This window comes from Grampus griseus (assembly GCF_964374135.1).
Source record: "Grampus griseus genome assembly, chromosome: 14".
Lineage (NCBI taxonomy): Eukaryota > Metazoa > Chordata > Mammalia > Artiodactyla > Delphinidae > Grampus > Grampus griseus.
The window spans coordinates 29,111,285-29,136,054 of NC_139008.1; the positions used below are offsets into that span (position 1 = coordinate 29,111,285).

General features: G+C 46.9%; 1 protein-coding gene across 1 annotated transcript in view; it reads right to left on the reverse strand.

Moving 5' to 3' along the window:
• Positions 1–24,770, reverse strand: part of SNX29 (sorting nexin 29) — a 566,576-nt gene that overhangs the window by 337,948 nt on the left and 203,858 nt on the right. The window contains exon 14 of the mRNA XM_082671124.1: positions 18,839–18,921. Within this exon, the coding sequence (XP_082527250.1) occupies positions 18,839–18,921 (83 nt within the window). The remainder of the gene's footprint in view (positions 1–18,838; positions 18,922–24,770) is intronic.

A 24,770-nucleotide genomic window follows, 5' to 3' on the forward strand; every position in this document is an offset into this window, starting at 1 on the left:
CTGGGTGAAATCCAGCCTGTGGTCTATTTTACTGTAAAAACTGTACATTTTAGGGGAGGGGGGAGGGGAGGGGATGAAAAAAGGGAGAGGAAGAGGAGGAGAAGAAGAGGATGAGGAGAGAGACCAACTACAATGCACACAATACTTACTTCTGGGCCTTTACAAAAAAATAAATATTTGCCCACCTCTGGTCTCTAAGATGTAATGGAAAGTAAGTATCTACTTCTTGTCATCTGAAGGCATAATGAGGTTTGTGCACATTTTGGAAGGAAACCAAACACCAAGGCGGAGGGCTGCCCAGATACAAGCGAGGAAGACACCGAACCATCCCCACCGTGCAGTGACATATAATACCACACGAGGGGTGGCAGCACATGCCAAACTGGGCAAAGAAGCAGGCAGCTCGGTGGGCGCCCAGAACCTGACGGGAAACGGGTAGAGGTCCCAAGAGGTAAAAGTGAAAGGAGAGTTCTGGAAGACATGCCTGCTTGAATAAACCCAAGCTTGTTTGAAAACCTCTTGGGTGGGCAGATTGGACCCCCACCCCGTGCTGTCACCAATCACTGGAAATTTACCAGCATTATTTCACCTTCCTAATTTGCTGTGTGATCTTGAGCGAGTGACTTAAGCTCTCTGTTTATGCTTTCTCACTTGCAGACTGAAGATCGTAAAGCATCTAGCATATCGGACTGATGTGAGGATTAAATGAGTACATGGACAGTTCTTCAAATGCAAAACACTACTTAAATGTTAGCCTTTTTCTTCCTTTTTAAAATCACCCTCTACCTTACATTTCGCTCACTGGTCCAGTTCAAAGCCAGGGAGATGGGAGAATTCACTCTATCTGCTTTACTTGTGAGTTGATCTTAGACTGTAGAGCCAGTGATGGTGCTCTATTCACCAACTGCTCTCTTGGGGGTTCTGTAGAGCCCCCAAGAAGGGATGGGACCACGTGAGGAAGAGGCAGAAAGGGGCATTATTAACAGACCCTGGAGAGGCAGGCAGGGGCAGGTCAGGTGGGGCCCTGCCCATTGTGGTTTGTAAGGCTCCTCAATTCTTCTCGTCCCAGTGCTTCCCCACAAAGTTGCCAAGGTTAATCCCAAGAAGTAGGTTGGCGCCTATTAGCCATGAACATCCCACTTGGCCATCCTTGGGACATGAACAAGATGCGGTCCTGATTTCTCAGGCTAATTACCCAGAGACCCACCCCGGCTCACTGGAGCCGGCTCACTGCCCCCACCCTCGAGCCTCCCCACTCCCCGCTCAGCTTTCTCTGTATTAGCAATAAGCCTGACATTCTGCAGAGCTATCAGAGATTACTACAGCCTGCCTTGCAGAAAATGCTGAGTGAAACGAAGGAGGAAAGAAAAAAAAAGAAAATCTCTCCTTTATGCGATTCATACATGGGCAAGAGCTACAAACAATTCAGGGCGCTAAAATTAATGCGCTCCCCTGCCAATGAGGAAAGGGTGAACATCAAGGCAGACTGTAATAAAAACGTATTTAATGTGTACAGCACATATTTATTCATTTTGAGAAAATCTGCAATGCTGCCACCCCCCCTTCTCCCATAAAATCTGACCATCCTACTCAGCTTCTATTCTTATCCCTTGCTCATTTGCGTAATTTTAACACTGCAGAATATAACTAGCCTAAGAATATTTTTTTTATAATTACACCCATCACAGGAACTGTCAGTATCTAATGAAGGATAATTTCAGCTATTATAAGAAGCTTAAAAGATCATTTTCATGAATAATTCGTAATATGAATCATTAAATTCAAACAATGTCAGAAATTTCAAAAAAAGGAGAAAAAAAGGAAAAAAATATTTTAGGCGTCTGAAAGTAACCATCCCTCTAAAGGCAGAATCCAGCTTCTGACGTACAGAGAACAATACGACACATGGGGCAGATCTTCGTGTGAGGGGAGGAAACATGCAAATTGACTCATGTCACTTCCCACTTTAAATTTTTCACCAGCTTCCCAAGCCTGTGGGTAAAACCCAAGCCTCTCTGCAGGTCACATGGAATGATCCTTGCTCTGACCCCTCCCTGTCTCTCCAGCTTCTATCTTACCTCTTCCTCTCTCCAGGAAAGATAAGCTGTCTGAAAATGAAACAAACCTACCAGAACCTGAAGCAGGACAAAGGGGAAGAGAGATAAATCTTCCTGGTAAACTGCCTGTGCACCTGGATCCAGCCAGACCTGCACCCGAAGAAGTTCTGAGAGACAATACCCTTTCTTGTTGGCTTCAGTTGGCTTCCTTGTTTGCCAAAGGGGGAAAAAGTTCTATTACCCAAATAAGGCTGCAGGCCTCAACAGACCCAGAGGGAATAGCAGAATCACAGTTTTCACGGCTGGTCAAGGCCAAAGTCTGCAGAGCACTCAGCAGAGGACAGAGTGGGAGTTAAGGCTGAGCAGGGGGTGGTGACGTGTGTGAACACTGGGGTCAGGGGTGGTCAGGATCAACGTATGAGCAACTGGGCTAGACCCGAGAGAGGACAAATCACCTGTGAGGTGGCTTGGCTAACAGGTATGTCCACACTGCATGGTGGCAAAGCCCCAGTATTCAGTCTCTCCCGGGAAACACACGAAAACCAAAGCACAACTCCCATTTCCAAAGGAAACTGGTCTGTATCCCACCTTGCACTATAAAGACATTATGCGTTAAAATATATATGAATTTTCATTAAGAAGAAGAATGTTTTTACCTTAAATAAGGAAGGGAAGGAGGAGGAATGGCCTTGACCAACAGATAAAATATCAAACTTAACTAGATTACAAGATTCCAGAATATTACCCCTTTCTAGAAAATGGTGTTTCTCAAACCACAGGTTGTGTCCCTTTCGTAGGGTGGTGAAAATAATTCAGTGAGTCACAGTTGATGTTTGTCAACATGGAATAGAACAGGATACAAAACATGAGAATGTTTTGCCCGTAGTGAAGGTTAAGTATTATTCCAGGAAGGTTGTGTCTCAATTATATACACACTTGAAAGTGTGTAGTTCAAAAGCCTATTTCTTACTGTGAGCCAGAGTCAAAAGAGATTGAAAATCACTTTTTTAAAAAATGTCAGATCCCCAAAAAAGATGTCAGATCCAAAAAAAATGGTGTCAGATCAGGGAGAACACTTGATGACATGACATGTTGGTTTCAAACCAAAAGGCAACTGATGGGCACAAAACCCATGCTTTCCCTCAGCGACGGTACTTCTGTAAATCTTTCCCACATAAAAGAAGCAGCCCAGGATATAAGAATACATGTAGGGCTTCCCTGGTGGCCCAGTGGTTGAGAATCTGCCTGCCAATGCAGGGGACACAGGTTCGAGCCCTGGTCTGGGAAGGTCCAACACGCCGCAGAGCAACTAGGCCCGTGAGCCACAACTACTGAGCCTGAGCATCTGGAGCTTGTGCTCCGCAACAAGAGAGGCCGCGACAGTGAGAGGCCCGCGCACCGCAATGAAGAGTGGCCCCGCTCGCTGCAACTAGAGAAAGCCCTCGGACAGAAACGAAGACCCAACACAGCCAAAAATAAATAAATAATAAAATAAAATTAAATTAAAAATACATGTATACAGGGGTTTATGAAGCACTGTTTGTGATGGCAAAAACCTGGAATCAAACTAAATACCATCTATGGGGGAATGATTTTAACAATCACAGGTCACATGATCAACTCTGATATGCAGATACTAAAAAGAATGACTTAGGTCTCTATCTATTGATCTGGAGGAAGATTCATGACTGTTCAGTGATATGCTGTTACCTGAGAAAGCCAAAGTAGGTCAGATCGGGGGTCAGCAAACTTTCTGTAAAGGGCTAGGTGGTTTTCAGTTTTTCAGGCCATGTGTCTCTGTTGGAACCACTCAACTCCTCCATTGTATAGACAAAGCACACAGACGATACATAACAAATGGATGTGGCTGTGTTCCAATAAAACTTTATTTACAAAAACAGATGGCATGCCCATGGGCCATAGTTTGCCAACCCCTGATAGAGACTGTAATCCCATTTTAGAGGGGAAAAACTGGAATAGGTAGAACAGGTATACTTACGTTTGCAGAGTATAGATTTGCCTCAGTTCACATGCATCAATTTACCCTGGTTTTCTAACGTGGGGAGCATTAAGGGAGATTAGCTCCTTTATACGTCTCTGTATTATTGGGATTGTTATTAAAAAAATACATATAACTCATTTTTTAAATTCCAATAAAATACTCAATTATGAAAAACAAGCTATGAAGTGATTGCTTTCACTGACATAAACTCTAATATATTAAACCAATATTTTTTATCACTGCAAATAACAGAAGAGACCTTCTGTAATTCATATTTAACTGAATGCCAACTGTCGTACTCTCCAGATAGAAATTACCCAAGGAAGGTAGAAAGTACGATAACAAGTCATGGGAAACCAAGAAAATACTGTAAAGTTTATTTTCCTCTCCCTATGGGAGACTAAACGATATAGAAAGAGCAGTTTAAAACTTGATCTCGTAAACCTGGGATCCACTGTTAACTGAGCCAGGTAGTTACTATCCGTGCCTTACAGATGGCGCAAGTGAGCTTATGCCATCTGAAAATAACATGAGCATCAAGAGCATTAAGCCAAGATTTGGACCTGGGTCTCGATTCTAGTTTAATCAAATTCTCTTGGCACTGACCCAGCTGATCAGTAGGATCATGGTAAATCTAATCCTTCATGCCACAAGGGCACCCGAGATTCACAGGGGAAACAGGCATGGGACACAAAGCAATTGGCTACCTTACTTCTTAAACATGAAGAGGAGGATGACTCCTGTTTCACCCAAACAGGGGGAGAGCTTCCAAGTGCTGAGCGGAGACCATCTTTCACATTTTACCTCTCCCCATTTCTCCACTGAAACTGACCCCATCACTGCCATTGCCCAGAAAGCTAGCACTTTGCGCCCACTTGCTCATCAAAAGCAGAGTAGCAATTAATTCACATGTGTGGCAAAAATGACAAGTATCCCCTAATAGCCAGTGTTTCTTATGTAGTAAGAAAAACACCAATTTTTGCTGGGCACTTGGACATCTGGGCACAAAACTAAGAGACTATGTTTCCCAGCATCCCTTGCAGCCAGGTACGGCCACCGTAAAGTGTCATGAGCTAAATGCAGAAGAAAGATTAGTGTACTTCAAGGCTTAGCAACAGAAACTATCCAAAAAATAAACATACAGGGGCTTCCCTGGTGGTGCAAGTGGTTGAGAGTCCGCCTGCTGATGCAGGGGACACGGGTTCGTGCCCCAGTCCGGGAAGATCCCACATGCCGCGGAGCAGCTGGGCCCGTGAGCCATGGCCGCTGAGCCTGCGTGTCCGGAGCCTGTGCTCCGCAACGGGAGAGGCCACAACAGTGAGAGGCCCGCGTACCACAAAAAAAAAAAAAAAAAAAACCATACAGAAAGGAAAAAGATAAAACACACAAAAGAGGCCAGGTTATCTGCCCAAGGTTACATCGCCGGCAAGGGGCAGAGCTAGAACCTTCCAGGCCAAACCCATGGACTACACCTTCATGCTCTAACACAGGATGGGCAGCCTTCATGAATGCTGTCCTGCTTTCCTCTGGAAAAGGGGTAAGGAAGGAGGCAAGACAGCAGTAACCAGCTTGCATGCCCATCAAACCCCACTTCCTGTCATCTTGGCACACATGTGACTGGTTACTGACAGGACCTTGGCATAATTTACAGTCATTTTATATCACTGCCTGATTTTACTGTTAAAATCCCTACCAATTATTTGTTATTGGTGTTTTTTTTTTAATGTCATCAGTTTTCTTCTTAGCCCATGAAGTCCATGTGTCAATTAGGGGGGTGAGGGATGCCCAGACTTTTCAGGCAAGATGTGTTTATCCCAAGAGTGTTCACAGCATAGTGCTATACTCGTCTGGAAGGATATAGTCCAAAATATTAACAACGCTTGAGGGTTTGTGATTTTTATTTTCTCCTTCTTTGCTTGTCTCTCTTTTTAAATTCTCTACAATGAATATGGCTTCATTTTTTAACAAGGAAAGAAAACACAAATTGTTATTCCACAATCAAGTTGCTGAAGACAATTTTCAGGCGAGCCAGGTGAGTTCAGCAGGCTGCTTCTGGCCCAGGGGTACGTGTGCGCTTGTGTCTATTCCAAATCCTTCATTTTACTCCGAAGGAAGCCAAGACCACAGAAGCAAGGCCTCAAAACTGTGTGCGCACCATTGCTGGTCGCCACCCTGCTAATGGCATTATAATGAGACAAACCAGATGCAAATGAGGGCAAAAGTAATTAAAGGTAGAGCCGAGCTTGGCCTAATTGGCTCCACCTGGTAGAGGAGGGCGTTTTGTTTTGTTTTGTTTTGTTTTGGAGGGACTGGGCCTCAGAAACAGACTGTAAGTCAGAAATGGGAAGGTAATGGGGAGAGCAGCACAGACCCAGAATGCCTCCCAGGAACTCGGGTCAAGGGCATCCAAGCAGCACCTCACACGGCTCGGCATCCACATCCTCGCCTGCTCTGCCCACCGGCTTGGCTGCCTGGGAGAAAACTGGGACTGGAAAGACCAGGCACCCCCCTCTCCTGGAGCCCAGGTTACTGGACCCACCCACTCACCCCCATCTGTGACCTCCAGAGGTCATTCACTTCTGTTTCGGGGCCTCAAATCAATGATCCGGCCCCCCACCCACCAGCTGTGTGCCTTGGGCAGAGCACTTGACCATGACGGTGGTAATAACAACAATCTAACACAGTACATGGAAAGGACTTTAATGTAGACAGTTTGACTCCCCTATGCTCTCTCTGACCTTTCTTGACCTCAGTTTCCCCACCTGTAAAGTGCGGATGATAAAGAGAACCCACCTCACGGGAAGCTGGCCTCTTAAGCAGTTAGCGCAGGGCCTGGCACGTGGCGCTTAACCCACGTTAGTTATTATTAGTATTTAAACTCAGTAAGTCGGTCAGTCCATCACTCATCAAACAGCTACTGATCACTTACCAGGTGTACGGAATCTGTTTCAGAAGCTGAGTGTACAACAGTATCAAAACCAAGTCAGTCCCCACTGTCACAGAGCTTATATCCTGGTAAATGTTTATGGAATATGTCACTAAAGAAAGGAAGAAATTAAAATTTTAAAGCACAAATTACGCAGCAATACTATAGATCTGGGAGTGACCAACTAGGGGAAATGATGGTGGGGACATCATTTAGGCTTCCTGGAGCAATGATATCCGACTGTGACTAGGAGGTATACTGGGCAGAAGGAAGATTCTATACTGAATGAACAGAAGGTACGAGGGTGAGAAGGCATTCCGCAGAGAGGGGTGAGGAAGGAGTGTATTTCTCCTGAAACACAAAGAATGAAATTGAGGCCATAAACCAGTGAAATAACCCCAGACCAAGAGGTGGGCTTTATCTCTTTCTAGGATGTCTATTTTTCTATTCAGTCCAAGAAAAAAGAAAACATTTAGACAAGTCACTCTCCGCCGAGGTAGAAGCATCATTACCCACTCAAGCAAAGCAAAATGACCAAGTTGCCTGATGAAAACTGTAATTAGAAACTTAAAACAGAGCAGTTTTCAGAACCAAAGTGGCATTTAACAAAACAAGCCACCTGTCAGCTTCCAGGAAGGGGAGGAGCTGAACACCAACAGAGACACTGATTGAAAAACTGCAGGACGAGAATCACAACGCCAAGACAGCCCTAAAAAGTGACAATGACAACGATAAGTGTTATGTCTGGCCTAGTCCTCTAAGGAGGGAGCTGAAGCACTCCAAGTACTCCTGTTCTGTTTCTGGGCCTTTGTTTCCTACCGAACAATAAAAAGGAAATGAACAAAAATCATGAATCGATACTTGGCGTTTTCAGGCAATTGTCTTTGCAATGACTTATGAGAGGAAAGCATCCTGCAGGGGATAAAATCAGGTGGAGCAAATAAAACATTATCTCGCATGGAGGTCTCCAGAGAGACATGGGCCACTTTTAGAACCAGGGAATGGATCCTCTTGCAGCTATGACCCTGTATCGTTGATGAAGCTTTTCCCAGTAGTGATGGCACTAAGGGGTGGCTTGAGGGGACTTTAGAAACATCCTCCTCCACCCACCCCGGCAAAATTGTCATCAGCCTCACCTTCCTCAAAGCCACCTGGGGCAAGGACTGCGGGCTGCCTACCCGATATCCACTGTCCCTCCTTCCCTATGTGCCAGTTAAGCAACCACGTTTCCCAGCTTTCCCCACAAGTAGGGGAGGCCCAACAGCATTAAGCAGAAGTCATTTGGGGCGAAAGCTGCTTAAAGAAAGCTTATGATCCTTAAAGTTTTAAATCCTTATAGAATTCAGCTGTGAAGTGCACTCTCTTCCCTTCCCCCTTCTGCATCTATCTGCCTGAAATACAGATGTGATGGCTGGAGCACTAGCCGCAATACATTGATAGATACCATGAGGCAATCATGAAGACAAGAAGCCATGTACTGAGGATGGCAGAGCAAAAAGAAAACAGCAGCCTGAGCTCCCAACTGCTATGGAATCATCACACTAGCCTTGGACTAGACTGCTTACTTCTAGACTTGTGTGGGATAAGAGAAGAACTTTATGGAAGTCAGTCTTGTCTAGGTTTCTTTTCTTTATGCAGCCAAGTCTAGTTCTACCTGAGACACTATCCAAGGAAACCTACAAATTCCATAAAAACAGAGCAAGACAATGCCTCCAACCCCCTTCCAACAAAACCACCAAACCCCTCCTACATAAAAATTCTGGTGTTACCTCCACTTCCCACATCACTCCAGATGCAAGATCATCTGTTTTTGCTCCCCAAACCCTCTCTTGTCAGAATTCATCTCTTATTTCTGGGGACCTGCCCCTCTGCATTCTCAATTCAGAATGTTTGGATGGGGCTGCTCCCACCTTACGCCCTCCCTTCCAGGAAAGGGCACGTGACCATGGCTAGGCCTATCAGAGTTCTAACTCCCCCCCCCCCGCCCAGGCCACCCAAGTCCCCAGAATTCGTTTAAGTGAGGCCTGCCACCCAAGCTGGGCCATCAGAATTAATCTGGAAACATCTGTGCGTGCAGTCAGTAAGGACACCCTCAACTGCATTTGCAACTTTTAAGTCTTTTCATTAATCTGCAATCAATATGGAAATTTACCTGTTATACCTGGGTGGTGAGTACATTGGGTGATGGGTACATTACTTCCTGGACTTCTCCAGCAAGTCCTGATTTTAAAATATCAAAGCTTTGGTCACTGTCCCTGGAGCATCTTCCTGGTGCTGGCAGTACCGAGTGCTTAGCAAGGGCCAGGTACTGGCGCTACCTGTTCGGATTTTTATTTAAAGGTGAGGAAACTGGCTAATCACACAAATATTGTTCTACCAGCATAATGGACCACAAAGCTTTCAAAGAGGTTTACTCTACAACTATCACCATAATTATTCACCCACTTTCAGAAATTAATGTACAGGTGTTCTGCTAACGGTCCCTGACCTTCCACAGCCTGGATGCCCTTCAAACTGCATCTCCAACCCAAAATAATGTCAACAATTGCCTGGTACTTCATATATGTCATCTCTTTTATACTTCAAAATATGCTAGGAAGTCAACATTATTATCTCTCTGTTCAAATGAAAACACTAAAGCTCTGAGATTAAAACTCATTCCAAGACTTCGGAGCTGGTAGATGATAGGGCTGAGGTTCAACCCAGATTCCCCCCAACTGGAAAATGTGTGCCTGCCTTTTGCCTCCAAGCCCTGCTATCGCCTTCTCCATGCTCCTTCTCAAGGCAAAGGCTTCTCTTTACCGTGGAAGGAGGAGCCTTCATTGAGGAAGAAGAAAATGTCTACAGCACGCCTGGTCCACACACACCACTGCTACTGAGAAGCGGTGAGCCAGCGCTTCTGTTTGTCCCCAGCTGATGTCCAGTTCCAAGCACCTCATGCTCTGACCCGGCTCCCCATGTGGTCCATGACTGCGTTTCGGTCACCCACCAAAGACAGGGGCACAGAGTGGGTTTTTCTCAGGATGAAGTTAAGGGGTAGAGTCTAACCATCAAGCCAGGCATCCCAGGCAGAGGCTGCCCCTACCAAGCACCTCTCGGTCACCTGTCATACACCACCTCTGAGGCCCAGAGTGATGCAGGGTATCTCATCACCTAGAACATTTCCGGGAGAATCAACTTAGGGCACTGGGGGAAGCGTGCACTTGGCTTACATCTGGGTAGGAATTTTGGCTCAGCCACTTTAGAGGTGGATGACTGTAACGATTAATTTCTTGTGTCAATGAGATTCAAGGTATCTACCACAGGCCAAGAATCAAGGAGTACTGACACATTTGAAACACATTAGCACACATCACTTCATCAATCTGAAGGCAGTGGTTCCAAGTGGCCAAGCACTGGGATTTTTTAGAACTCCCCAGGTGACTGAATATGGAGCCAAGATTGAGAAGCACTGCTCCTCGTGGGGGAAGATGGGAGAGTGGTTTATAAGGAAACTAGTGGGGAAGAGCTCTCCCTTCAGTTGGGTTGCTGGGAAGATTAAACCAAGAGCTGCTGGCAGCTTTCTGCCAGCATAAGAACACCTGCCTGAAAATGAAGCCAACACATGAGGTGGGGCGGGTGTAAAGCTGGGGCACACCAGCTCACAGGAGCCCAGTGCATTACCTCTTCCCAACTCTGCATTCAGTGACATCGTGTTGACAGCTTGAAATCAGCCACAATGTAGCACCGCCACCATGGACATCAGCAAGCACTTTAAATCAGAGCCTTCTTCCCTTAGAGAGCTAGCTGTTAAACATTCACCAGCACCACACTGCCAGTATTTGTGGGCGAGGGGGAAGGGAGACAGAGTTGAGAAATGAAAAAAATCAAAAACAAAAAATCCTCCTAATGATATTGTTTGAGGCCCTGGATCAAGCCATTCCTGGAGACAGGCACTCCTGGACTTCCATTGTTTTCATTTAAAACACATTGAATTGGACTTTATGACTCTTGTAGTCAAAAGATCTCTGAATGATGAAACCCTGGAAGAGTCAAAGTCATGTGCTAACCGTAGTCACAAGGAGCCAAAACTATATGTGATCAGAAGAATCTGATTGGAGGCACAACTGAAGGAAGCGGTTACACAGGGTACAGCACATTATCTGTAGCCCTAGAATGAAGACCCGTGACCTCGCCCACTGCTGAGCTCTCCCTGGCTGCCGTGGGTTTTCAATCACCTAAATGCCAGGAGGCCAGGTCCTACAATAGCTCCTCTTGGATTTCTGCTCATTCATGTTATAAATTTTTTTTTTTTTTTTGCAGTACACGGGCCTCTCACTGCTGTGGCCTCTCCCGTTGCGGAGCACAGGCTCCGGACGAGCAGGCTCAGCAGCCATGGCTCACGGGCCCAGCCGCTCCGCGGCATGTGGGATCTTCCCGGACCAGGGCACGAACCCGTGTCCCCTGCATCGGCATGCGGACTCTCAGTCACTGCACCACCAGGGAAGCCCCATGTTATAAACTTTTATGGAGCACATCCCTTGGGTCAAGCACTGTGCAAGGCACTGTGAACACAGCCGGGAAGAACAACAGGTAAGGTCCCTGCTCCTGTGGACTGTACACTGCAGGGTGGAACACAGACAGTGAACAAGGAAGGGAATAAACAACCAGACACTGTGAGGTACTGATAAAGCTGCTGTGATGAAGATAAAGGAAGTAATGGAACAAAGAAAGAAGGAGAGGCAGGGAGGTCAGAGGAGTTGACATCTGAACGGAAACTGCCTCACAAGGCAGAATCAGCCATTCAGAGATTGAGGGAGAAGCTTTCCAGCAGAAGGACAGCAAGTGCAAAGGCCCTGATGTATTACTTAGTCAAGCCCGGTGTGGCTGGGGCCGAGAGAGGGAACAAGAGGGTGAGGGGAGGTGGGGCTGGAAAGTAGGGAAGAGCCAGATCACACCAAGTACCGCAAGCCATGGTCAGAAAGTCTGGACTGAGTTTTAAACAGCAGAGTGATGAGATCTTATCAGTGTTTCCACGAGGTCCCACGCTTATCCCACTAGAACCAGACACAGACACATACACACAAGACTCATGACCTTGCTTCCCTTGCAACCAAAGCAGCCTGCCTCAAACAAAGACATCTCTACCTCTGTGCACCCAGCAGGCAAGAACATGTGGCCACCCAAGGGGAGGCGCCAACACCTGCGGTGACTGAGACTGAAGGACAAAAGGGTACACAGCACCGCACGCACCCCTGAAACATGCGAGCTCCAGGAATCCTCTCGCCCATGACCGTCCATCTTCACAGCATTAGGCTTCTCAACTGTCCCTCCCCACTTTCTGGGAGCCCAGGGAAACTGAGACCCCGGGGAGGGCATGAAGCAGAGGCAGCAGTGGAGTGGGCATCAGTGGGCCTGACACACGCAGGCAGAGACATGACACGGGAGACAGGCTGATGACTTCCTTTTTTTGTTTCTTTTTTTTCTTAGAGTAAATTTTTAAAACTGTTCCCAAGCCTCCCTCATCTGTCAAGTTCCTCCCACTGGATCTCCTACCCTCACTGCCAATTACTCTGATTGCCACCAGCAACAGGCCATTTCTTCTCCCTCTGCCCCTGAGCCTACGGCAGATGAATTAAATGGCGATGCCGACAAGCACTTGTGGTGTTAAAATCCATCACCACGGAACAGGACTGCGGTGGCCGGGACAGGTGATGCCAGTGGAGTGGACCTAATGAGACGGAGGGCGGCCGGGAGGAAGGGCCTCACATCACAGAGACAGACACTGTGGATTGGGAAAGACTCCAGAGAAATAACAGTGCTTCATGAAGACAGAATGGACTCTGCACCCAGTTAAGAGCTAATTTTTTGCCGTGGAGCATACGAGCTTTGTTAACCCAACTCAAGCTCAAAAACAGGGGCAGGGGAGGTTGGTGAATTACTGCTCCTGTTAATAGTACGTTCAGGGCTGAACAGTCACGCCAGGCACTGCTGGATTCAGGGGCTCGAAGGACACGATCAGCCCCTGATTCCTCTCTGCCTCTCAGCCCAGCTTCTCTCTCCGTGTGACGGCCTCATGCCCAGGCTCCACCTGGAGACAAGGTAACCACAGTGGCCCCAACCTTCCAGGCCCAACAGGAAAGAAAGAACTCTTGACAGCCTAGTAGAGTCCCGAGACCTGGCTGGAGCCAGTCAGCTGAGGTCAAGTGCAGAACGGAGGGTGGAGCCTCACCTACCTCACTGGGCTGACCCTGAGCGAGGACACTGGTCTGATGAAAACTGGAGCACGTGGGACCTGACACCGCGAGGCCGCAGATGTCCACCGTGCACAGGCAGACGGGAGAGGCAACCAGAGCCGTGTGACAAGGGCAGACTCATGCACTTCCGGAATCCCACGTTCAGCTGCCCCTGGTAGGAGAACCTCTTCCTTAATACAGAGAGCAAGCTCCAACTCACAGGCAAATGCTCCTTGGGAGAGCCTGGGAGAAACCCAACATGCAGCAAAGCATTCATGAGAATAGCCCCACCCCCGCCACGGGACACTCAGAGAACCCAGACTCCCCAGCTGCACACGCAACAATGACCACACCCAAACAGTAACACCAAGGGTCCACCGGACAGTAAGGCCACAACCATACAGCTCTGGAGGCTTCGTCTCCAATGTCCAGAGCTGGCTGGTGACAGGAATCATCCACCAGGGCTGACACAAGTGACCCCCGGGTGGGGTGAGTGTGACCTGGGACAAGGACTTCCCCGTCTTGGCCAAACACACCTTGCACAAAGGGGTGTGGCAGAGGGGTGGTGTGCTTTCCTGTCCCAGATGTGGCTGCAAATCAAAGACCACAGCTCTCCCTTGAGGTCCCAAGTTTGTCTACCAGGTGACCTTCGACCAAGAAAACCAACCTTTAAGACATCAACCTCCCACCACAAGCTCCATAAGATGATTAGATGATCCCCATGTCCATCCAGGCAATACCTCAACTTAACTGAATATTTATATGAGCTCCCTATGGCTGCTGTAACAAGTTACCATAAACTTAGTGGCTTAAAATAACACAGATTTACTACCTTGAAGTTCAGGGAGTCAGAAGGCTCAAATGAGTCCTATAAGCTAGACTCAAGGTGTCAGCAGGACTGCATTCCTTCTAGAGGCTCTAGGGGAGAACCTGTTTCCTTGTCTTTTCCAGTTCCTGGAGGATGCCCGCATTCCCTGGCTTGTGGCCCCTCCTTTATCTTCAAAGTGCATCACTCCTACCTCTGCTCCTGTTGTCACTCCTCCTCCCTCTCCAACCCTCCTGCCTTTCTCTTAGAAGGGCCCTTGTGATTACACTGGGGCCATGTGGATAAACCAGGATAATCTCTCCATGTCAAGATTCTTAATCACATCCGAAAAGTCCCTTTTGCCATGTAAGGGGGTATATTCACAGATTCTGGGGATCACGACATGGACATCTTTGGAGGACCAACATTCTGTCCACCACAGCATTTTCTAGATCCCAGCATGTTACCTGAATTACACCTCTTAACAGCTAATCCCCACAACAACAAGCTATAAAGTATATACTATTTTAATAAATCCTAATTTTACAATTGTTCAAAGGGGCCAGGAGAGGTAAAGTGAGATAGTAAAAATAGTAATAATAATAATTATAACATTTACTGAGTGGCTACTACATATCAGACATTATTCTAAAGGTTTTCCATGTACTCATCTATCTCATCTTCCCCCAAAACCCTATAAGGAAGGTACTATTACAATTCCCCTTTTACAGAGGAAGAAACTGGGGCACAGAAAGTTACATGGCCTCTAAGTCAGTAGCCCTGGGCAGTGCTCAGTGTCTTTGGCACAGAGGTCATTCATTCACTAACATCCATCATGACGTGCAAGAAGAGTGTAGAATGCACAGTGTTTCCCAAACGTTTTGGCCGTGACTACCTTTTTCATGGGGACATGTACAGGGAATAGGATGAAGTGACCCCCTTGGAGAACAGTCGCAGCTACAGGTGAAATAAGCCTTCCTTCCACTGACACAGCCTTTCTCTAGATGGACAGGTGTAATGGAGGAGGTGTCCACTCACTGACCCACACTCCTGCCCCAGCCCCACTGCCCTGGCCTCTCCCTCAGGAGGCACCAGCAGCTGCGGTCATCACAGCTCTTAGCGAAGGGCCCCCACCTTGGGCCATGTTTCCATGGGGAGACATCCATCATAATATGCTCTGGGCCTCACTCCCCACCTCCTACCCGACTGGTGAGATCCTGAATCAAATGGAGATGATGTATTAAAAAGGGAAACAGCTCCACGGACTGTCTTCCCTCTTGGTCCCCGCTGGGTGAGTGTAATTCTGCAGATCCAACAATGCCTCACAGTGGGGGTCCCTGGGTCTACACCTGGGAGGCAATGTATTGGGGAGTGTGATTCTGGCTTCAGGTCAAGCTGGAGTTTCCAATCAACTGACAGTAATAAAAATGTTATTTTGGGGGCTTCCCTGGTGGCGCAGTGGTTGAGAGTCTGCCTGCCGATGCGGGGGACGCGGGTTCAAGCCCTGGTCTGGGAAGATCCCACATGCCGCGGAGCAACTAGGCCCGTGAGCCACAACTACTGAGCCTGCGCGTCTGGAGCCTGTGCTCCGCAACAAGAGAGGCCGCGATAGGGAGAGGCCCGCACACCGCGATGAAGAGTGGCCCCCGCTCGCTGCAACTAGAGAAAGCCCTCGCACAGAAACGAAGACCCAACACAGCCAAAAATAAATAAACACAATTTTTTTAAAAAAATGTTATTTTGATCACTTTTTGTCTGATTCCTACATCGGTGTTTCATAGAGAATTTGGGGGGAAAGAATAGCCATGATTAATTATAACCTCAGAACTGAAACAAAGTTACCTACTAACCTCTTAAAGTTTGTCAACAGTCTATTCTAAAGGTCCATTTTAAGCTGATTTTTTTTTCTTAATCCTGAAAGCACTTCCCACAACAACTATGAATATAATGATCCCAATATAGCCCTCAGCCATCTATCCAGCCCTGAAGGCATTTGCGGCTTAAATGACTCTTCACTCTTTCCCCTACTGATGAGCTCAGTTTCATAAACCATCTGTCATCCAAAAGACAGAAAAATCTTTATCCTCAAACTAAAAGGTTTCTTTCGTGGAAAATGCATTCTGAATTCCCACCTAAATTTGGGAAGCTAGTACACATCTCTATGTCCACCTAACGTCAGGAGCCAAGGAAATCCTGGATCAGGAAGAAAGGACTCTCCCTCTCCAACCTCTCCCTGCCCCTGCTCCTCCAACTCCCCAGAAACCCCAAGCCCCCCCTAGCCTGGCCAGGACACCCCAAGCTACCAAAGCCTGACGAGGGCACCCCAAGGCACCCCAACCTGGCCAGGGCACATAATCAATAGTTTTCAACAAATGAGTCAGTATCTGGCTGGGGTTGAGGAATGAGTCCCAATTCCTTTGAGTAGTAGATGACACACTTAAAAATTAGGTGAAAGCTCTGGAAAGGCCAGAGTGCAATTTTTGAAAGCATGCCTTTTAATGAGGCTGCTTCCTAGTGTCTGGCATACAGCTGGTGCTCACGAATATTACTTAAGTGGAAGAAGGAATAAACTGCAGGACTTAAACAAGCAAACGCAGGGCATCCGTCAGTATGTGCCTGCATCTGAGGGCTTTCATAAAGACCTCCCACTAAGGATGACTCACAGATAAAGTAAATGTTCCTAAACGACCCAGGAAGAAACCGAGGGGTAAGGGACAGCAAAGAAATAACAAAATGTGCTTCATTATCTCTGCTCTGTTCCATTTAAGGGCTATCTCATACCTAGCTTTGGCTCAGAGCATTCAGGCTGTGTCTTAGGAAAAGGGACTCTGGCTGCCATGAGAAACCATTCTGTACGCTGTAGGTTCTGTGTACCCGTTTTGGGGGGACTCACTCCAAAAATGCTCCTACTCAGAAATGTACTTTACAGTATTGTGGTTTTTAAACCAAATGCAAGCCCAGTGGTGCTTCCCAAACCCTCTGGTTTAATTTTCTTACTGCATCAAATCAAAGCTCTGTGTGGGTAGAGTGTAGATTTCTCAGAAGGTGATGGCGTGGTCCACGGATCAGCTGCAGGAGAGTCACGTATCTCAACGTGCGAATCTAGAGCCTCCACCCAGATCTCCTGAGAAGATATTTAATAGGCGCCCCAGGAAAAGCCTCTGCACACTAGTTTAAGAACTTCATAAGGCAAAGAAGAGGGATTTGGAAGAAAATAACCCAAGTTCATTTCCACCCCAGATCCATGGACAAGCCCCCTTAAGCTCTCCTGAGCCTCCAATAATGAATTTTTTTTAATAGAGGGAAAATACCTACTCATCACAGCGCTACTGAATCAAATGTGAATATACTTGAACTTGCTTGGAAAGGGTAAAGGGCTAAACATATACTACTCATTTGAAACATACAGTGAATGGAATGAATGACTGTAAAAGCCAGGTGCTGGGGGAACAAAGCTGAGAAGAAGTGAAAAGGCAGAAGGCCAGGGCAGACGTAACTCCACGTAATGAGATGGGTTCCGGGAGACACGAGCAGTATCTGTATGAAGAAGGGGATGAGCCCTCACATCAAGACACGATTAACTCTGCAATGGAAACCCCCAGACCGGTAACTGTTACAGACCCAGCAGGAATAAGGCGAGGTATGTTATCCAAAAAATCAACATGTTGAACCTGATCGAGCACAAAAGCTCCAAAGAAAATTCAAGTCTTTATGATATTGCTACGCAAGCCAAATCCAGACTCCGATCTTATCTCTCTCTCTCTGACACAGAAAAATAACTACCATCGACTGAGCACCAACTATACACCGGGCGCCATACTAGAAGCTTTGCAGTCATTCTTTCGGAAAATCCCACAACAGCCCTCGTGACATTGGTGTCATTTCCTCTTACACTGGTGTGGCGTTTCCTCTTCCAGATGGCAAAGTAACTCCAAGAGGTCAAGTCATGGAGGGTGCACCTGAAGTCAAATCCAGGTCTGGTTGACTCCCAAGACCTGTGAGCGTGGAGCATCCACCTCTCTGTTAAAATGTCCACACTCTCAGAGCTCATTTTTAAGAAAATCTTGTAATGGTCAGTTGGTTGAAGTTTGCAAGACCCTTGAGTCAAAGTTAATTAACTATCCCTTCTTCAGGCTGACCTGAGAAACATTTTAGTAGAGGCATGACAGTTAAAGTGCAGGCAAACCGCACAGGGAGGAAGCATATAGCACTACTTTATTTAGTGAGATCTTGGTCAAACGATCATTTTTCTATCTACCTGTATTTCTGATTAAGAGTATTAATAATAATAGCTAAAATCTACTCAGTACTCATTCTAAGTAGGCATTATGCTAAGATGTCTACATGGACTGCCTCATGACGTAGGCACTGTCAACTAACCTCATTCTACAGATGAGAAAACTGAGGTACACAGAGATTAAGAAATTTAACCAGAGCTGGGGTTGGCGCCTGATCAGCCTAACTCCATAGCTCTGACTCCGCCACTCTGGCGTTCTGTTGCTTTCACCCCTGGCCTGATGTGACTCAATCGTGCTGAAGGTTCACTACCTTGCAAATGTTTCAAGACTCTAGACATAAAACTCCCTAAGTACACAAACTCATACAGTATTGCTAATAATCTGACAAGTAAGTCTTATAATATTATGCATTTAGCAAGAATACAGAGCAGGGTTTTCCATTTAATTGATTTTCTGGAACCCTAGCCAGCCCCATTCTTCTAATTCATCTGCACGTGCACTCATCCCACGCTGAGTGTCTGCTATGCCAGGCACAGGGGCGATGAAGATGAAAAGGTGTGGCCCCCTCCCCACCCAGGCTCCGTCTGCCCCTCACCTTCAGCTGTTTGACCTTCTCTTTTCAGCATCTGGACAGCTCCCACGTATTTCTTCAGTTGGACTTTGAGCACCTCGTTTTCTCTGCAGGTACAAGAACGTTAGAAAAATATATTTAAAAATTGGCAACTTAGACCCAAGGAAGGAGGAGAATCTGTGTAAAGAAAAATACACAATGTGCATCTTATAAATATTAATATATTCTGTTTTAGAGATCATCGCTGGAAAAGACTATGTTAGCAAAGGCACGTTTGCAGAATGCCTTCGAGAACTGTTCATTCGTGATGGAAATAAGCATTAATTGGTTGCGGTGCCCACAGATTCAGGATGCTGACATGTGTTGCCCTCAGGCTATTTGAATCAATCTGTTAGAGGCCTGTTCTGTGCCAGGCACTCTGTAGCATCCTCTCCATTTACAGAAGCACATAATAGGTACTGTTTACTTGGGGAACACTCAGTATTTTTATTAACTACTACATGTACTGAAAACTTCCTATTCGCCAGGCATCACGTGAAGTCTTTGTGTATCTCATTTAATCCTTCCAAGATATATATTATCACAACACCCACTTTACAGATGAGGAAAGTGAGGTATAATGAGAAGCAGCTGACCAACTCCAGCGGCACCCCATGTAAGACTGCAGAATGAAACGTGGAACTCAGGTGATGACAAGACCCCACTCTACTAAATTCACTCCCCAGGTACCCCAGCTGCAGAACAGGACATGAGGGTCAGAGAGAAAACTACCATTTGTTGAGTATTTACCCACATAGCTCAGACTTTACACATGTGACCGCACTGAATCAAGCACACGTGTATTCATTCACCCATTCTTCATTCGATGGTAACACTGAATAATGTTAAGTACCTAATGATATGTCAGGCACAATGACCCTGTAGAATTCTCCTCATTTTGCAGGAGAGGAACTGGGGCATGGAAAAGGGCACATGGCCAATGCCAAGGTCATACGTAAGGCTCACGGCCCGGACACAAGCCCAGGTCTCTCTGCCTTCCCTGTCTCTTTTGGGATTCAGAACTGGTTTCTCACTGGCTACCCCAGAGACAGGTGCCTCTTCCACATCTTCTCTTCCTGCTCCTCCCCCAACAAGGTCTTGAGCCTGTGTGCTCTTACACATGCTGGAATATTTCCTCACAAAGAAAAGAGCTTTAAGATTGGGTGTCTTTTATGATTATAAAAAATAAAACGCTCATTGCAAAATACTCAAACCATCAGAAAACATTTAAGAAGAAATGTAAAAAATCCACTAAAAATTCAACACCTTGAAATAAACCCCACTATCATTTTTCTATCTGTCCTATCAGCTCCCTCTCCAGGCATGCACACACACACACACACACACACTGTATATAATTATTCACAGATGAAACACCTTTCACACTCTTCTAAAGTTTTTTGTTTGAAGTCTTTTCTCCTTTGTTTACTGTCACACTCATCCTTCCCCATGGTAACCAACGTTAAAAACCTGGTACACACATTTCACGCCTCCTCCATGCTCACATAGTCACTACAAACCTGGTGCACTTAAACAGAGTTTACTTTATGAAACCAGACCCTATTATAAATTTTTCTGCTACTGGCTTGTCTCATTTAACAATTCACCACGGTAAGCTTCTGACTCCGTCTATTTATGGATGGAGATGCCATTCCTTGGTACGAATATGCCACACATTTGCTCAGTGGAAAAACTGCAGACTGCCCATCACAGGTCCTCTCTGTCTTCGATGCACCTGACTATACCTCAGCCCACAGAGACAGCACTTTGTTTGTATTTTGCTTTTCTGCCCTGTATTTGTCAGAAAGAACGTAAGTACCGACTGCAGACACTACCATATACTTAGGTGTCGCCTGAGATCTGTGCATTCATCTCAGAAGCTTGAGAGAAAGTAAAACATGGAGTCTCTTAATTATCGCCCTCCCCCTAGATAGCCTGTCACAGGTGTTTCTATCCGTGGCCGCACTTTCCCTGTGATACGAAGAGTGAACGTCTGAAGCTAAACAACTAACAAGTCTTGAGGTTTGTGGGAGGGAAAACACTCCCTGATGGACATGCTGGTACAGCTGGTTTTCTTGGATCCCGTAAGCCGGATCTTGTCATTCATCCCAACCTACTGCTAATCCCCACATGTGAATTCCGGGCACATAGTACCTTAAAACAAGGGAGAGAAAGCAACTGATGTGCATTTCTGTATGGCCTAATTTAACAACGGTTCATGCAGAATGTTGTCCGAGAGGCAGAAGAGGCAGGATCATTCAGGCAGACTGACAGGTGGGTCGTGTCCGTGTCTGGCTGCCAGGTCTCAGCTCGTTTGCTCACACCATCCAGGCCCACCCTCAGCTGCCTAGTTCACCTTCAACTCTGTAGCCAGCACTAAGGTAGTCAAGTGGCTGCTTTTCTTCTGGTGTGGAGCCATCTTTTAATAGCATCTTACGACTTTCTAAACATCAGACCTAACAGATAAAGACCAAAAACTTTAATACAAATCCAACTTCCAACGAAATGACGGGACGTCATGGAGAATATACCATGGACAGACATCGTTAGGAACATAAATTCATCCCAGCCAACTTTGTGCCAATGAACTTGTTTGCCTTTTATGGGAAATGAACTTTCAGGTCAGTAGAACTGCTCCTGACTCAAACACCTGGAGGGTACACTGACCGCCCCAGAGAGGCAACTAGCTCCTGACCCCAGGCAAGATGAGGCCTTTTATGTTTTAATTTTTATTTTGAAGTAATTATAGATTCAGAAAGTTGGAAAGATATTACTGAGAGATCCTGTATACCCTTGGCCCAGCCTCCCCCAATGGTTACATCTTCCATAACTAAAGTCCGATGGCAAATCCAGGACTCCGACACGGTCACATCGTGTGTGTAGTTCTATCCAGCCTGGTATTTTAACTGATGGTCATAACAATCTGCGATGGGATACAGACTCAGATGACCAAAGCAGGCAGAGAGATGAGGACCATGAGGAACACAAACCAGCCATAAGACAAGAGGGTCTAAGGGGTGGGAGCTGTGGCCAACCAGAGAGTTGTGGTCCCACCAAAAGGTATTTTTTAAAAACGTAACATGTTAATGGCCCAAGAAAATAATTCCCAGGCTCTGAACGACTAATTTGCAACCAGCAACAGGACTTTAATTTGTAGACAGAGGCCCGTATAGCATGTACCATTCCTGGCGATCAAGTAAGAATGCCATTTTATTTGCCACCTCATGATACAACAGGATGCGTCAAGAGTTAAGAGCATCCTGACTGTGAAAGGCCTCAGAAACCCTCCGAGTGTGCGAACGAGATCGGGATTGTGGCTGACGCTCATCCCAACAGGGGTCTTCAACCCAGCACAAGTCACATCACGGGTGCCCGTCGGTCTGAACAGGCCAGAGGCAAGGTGAGCACAGCGGACCAAACTCTGCCCAGGGCCCCGAGGCATCAGCACCCACCACAGGCCCAGGGAGTCCGGCTTCAGAGCCTGGGTGCCTATCGTGTGTGTGTGTGTGTGTGTGTGTGTGTGTGTGTGTGTGTGTGTGTGTGTGTGTGTGTGTGTGTGTGTGTGTGTGTGTGTGTGTGTGTGTGTGTGTGTGTGTGTGTGTGTGTACGTGAGCACACACATGTGTGGTAAAGTGAGGGCCACAGAGCCCGGGAGGCTACGCACACAGGTGGGATTGACCAGACTCATCTCTGAGTGCAGTCACAGGGCTCTGACTTTTAACTTTTTTGGTTGCTGTTGTTCAGCTATGTTCTCTAATTGTCCATAACAAAATAACGTTTGAAAACAAAAGAACACTTCCATTGCCTAGAACTTTTCATTGCTAAGAGTGACGATGAGGCTGCTATGGGGCAGGGCCCCCCTCCGCCTGCTCCCCCTCTGGGGGGAGGCACCGTCCACCTCCACGAGCCTGGGAGGATGAGACCTCTGCAGGAGGCAGCACAGGTGGCTGCAGCCCCGTGGGCCAGATCTTAGGGCAACTCTCTCTTCTCCACTGCACGCGGTGCCCCCCTCCCCGGCTCTCGGAGTACACAGCCCAGGTGATCACCCACGACACCTGGCTCCTTCTGCAACCAACAGAGTCTTTTAATCAAATCCTAACACTCCATCTGGAAAACCATCTAGAAAAGCTGGGGGAAGGAGTGCTTTGTTGAAAAGGAAGTGTCAGTGCTCAGAACAGCTGGGCTCTCCCCAAGGATTTAGCCTTTCAGCTGCAATTTCCACATCTGCCTCAAAGGAGGATGTGGATGGGGGATGCCCTCAGCGACTGCTTTACAAGGCTGAAGATGAGAAAGCCATGGCGCGAGGGGGGATGGGGATGGGGTCCAGTCTTTATTTCGTGGCCCAGGCAACTGCGTGGGAATCCAACCCCACTAGGGAAGATAACCCTGCAGAAACACCCCTCCCCGCCGCCTCTTTAGTTATCATCCAGTTCTTTCAACTCTGAAGGGCAGTGGGATCCAACTTCCTCGCAGTTCAATGAAAGGAGAAAAAACGCCAAGAGAATGAACTAAAACAGAATCTCCCAAACGTGGTACATGCTCGAGATCATTTAAGGGGTTCACAAAACTTTTTCTATTTTAACACTTAAGCATTTCTTCCGGTATGTTTTTTAAAAACCGATTTTCCATTAATGGTAGTGATATAAAGAATCCTTTGGAGGGGCTTCCCTGGTGGCGCAGTGGTTGAGAGTCCGCCTGCCGATGCAGGGGACACGGGTTCGTGCCCCGTCCGGGAAGATCCCACATGCCGCGGAGCGGCTGGGCCCGTGAGCCATGGCCGCTGAGCCTGCGCGTCCGGAGCCTGTGCTCCGCAACGGGAGAGGCCACAACAGTGAGAGGCCTGAGTACCGCAAAAACAAAAACAAAAACAAAAAAGAATCCTTTGGAAAGAAATGTGAAGGCTTTCAAGAGTGAGTGGACTGAAAGGCAAATATTAAGGAATGAGTAACATGGCGGTACACACGAAGACGGTACACGTGAAGGCACTGCACAGCGACAGATCTGAGGAAGAGAATCTCTGCTTTACATAAAATAAGGTTATAAGGAGAAGATATTTTCTTACAGTGTACTTCCCACACTGTATTCCCGGGGATGACAAACGGCTCTCAGGCAGGGACGGGAGAGTAGAGTTAAGTATGTTTAGGAAACGATGGCGCTAATCAACATTAGGAAAGTTCCCTCTCCCTCCCCCTCCTCCCCAGGGCTCCTCAAGCCTTTAATATATTTATGTACACTGACCACCTACTAACTCCTCAAACCTCACAGTTTGTGAAATGCTGTATTTTCACCTTGGGCACAGCTCTCTATGAGCGGGAGAGAAATCTCGGTGGAAAAGAACCACATCTATGTTAGAAAAACACTGCCCACGTGGACTGTGGCAGAGGTGGGCATTTGAGATGTTTATACCTCCTTGAAATCCCTCTGTGTGAGTTAAGAAGTGAGAAGCAGTTCAGTGCCAAGACCTCCTACGGGTAAAACTGGGGCCTCATTCAAAACCTCCCTACATGTGTAATAGGAAATACGCTTTTCTACCCACAGCACGAGAGTATCTGCCTCCGAGTGGGGCTCTGAATGTTCAAGATGTTGCAGACACAACGTGCTCTCGTTCAACCTGCATGGCAACTCTGCGAGAGCTATTACTCTCATTATACAGATGAAGGAACTGATGCTCAGAGAGGCTCAGCAGTCGATCAACGAATTCACGCAGCTATACAAGGCACGGCCACAATGTGCACTTAAGCATCTCCAAGCCCGTGCCTCCTTCCTCCTCCCCGCCACATACTTGGTCTCAGTGGATCATCAACAGCGCCTCACAAGGTTGGTTTTAACTGGGCTCATTTTGCAGATAGGAAAGCTGAGGCCCGCCGAGTGAAACAACATACACACACACCTGGGATTCCAACCCATGTCCTATAAC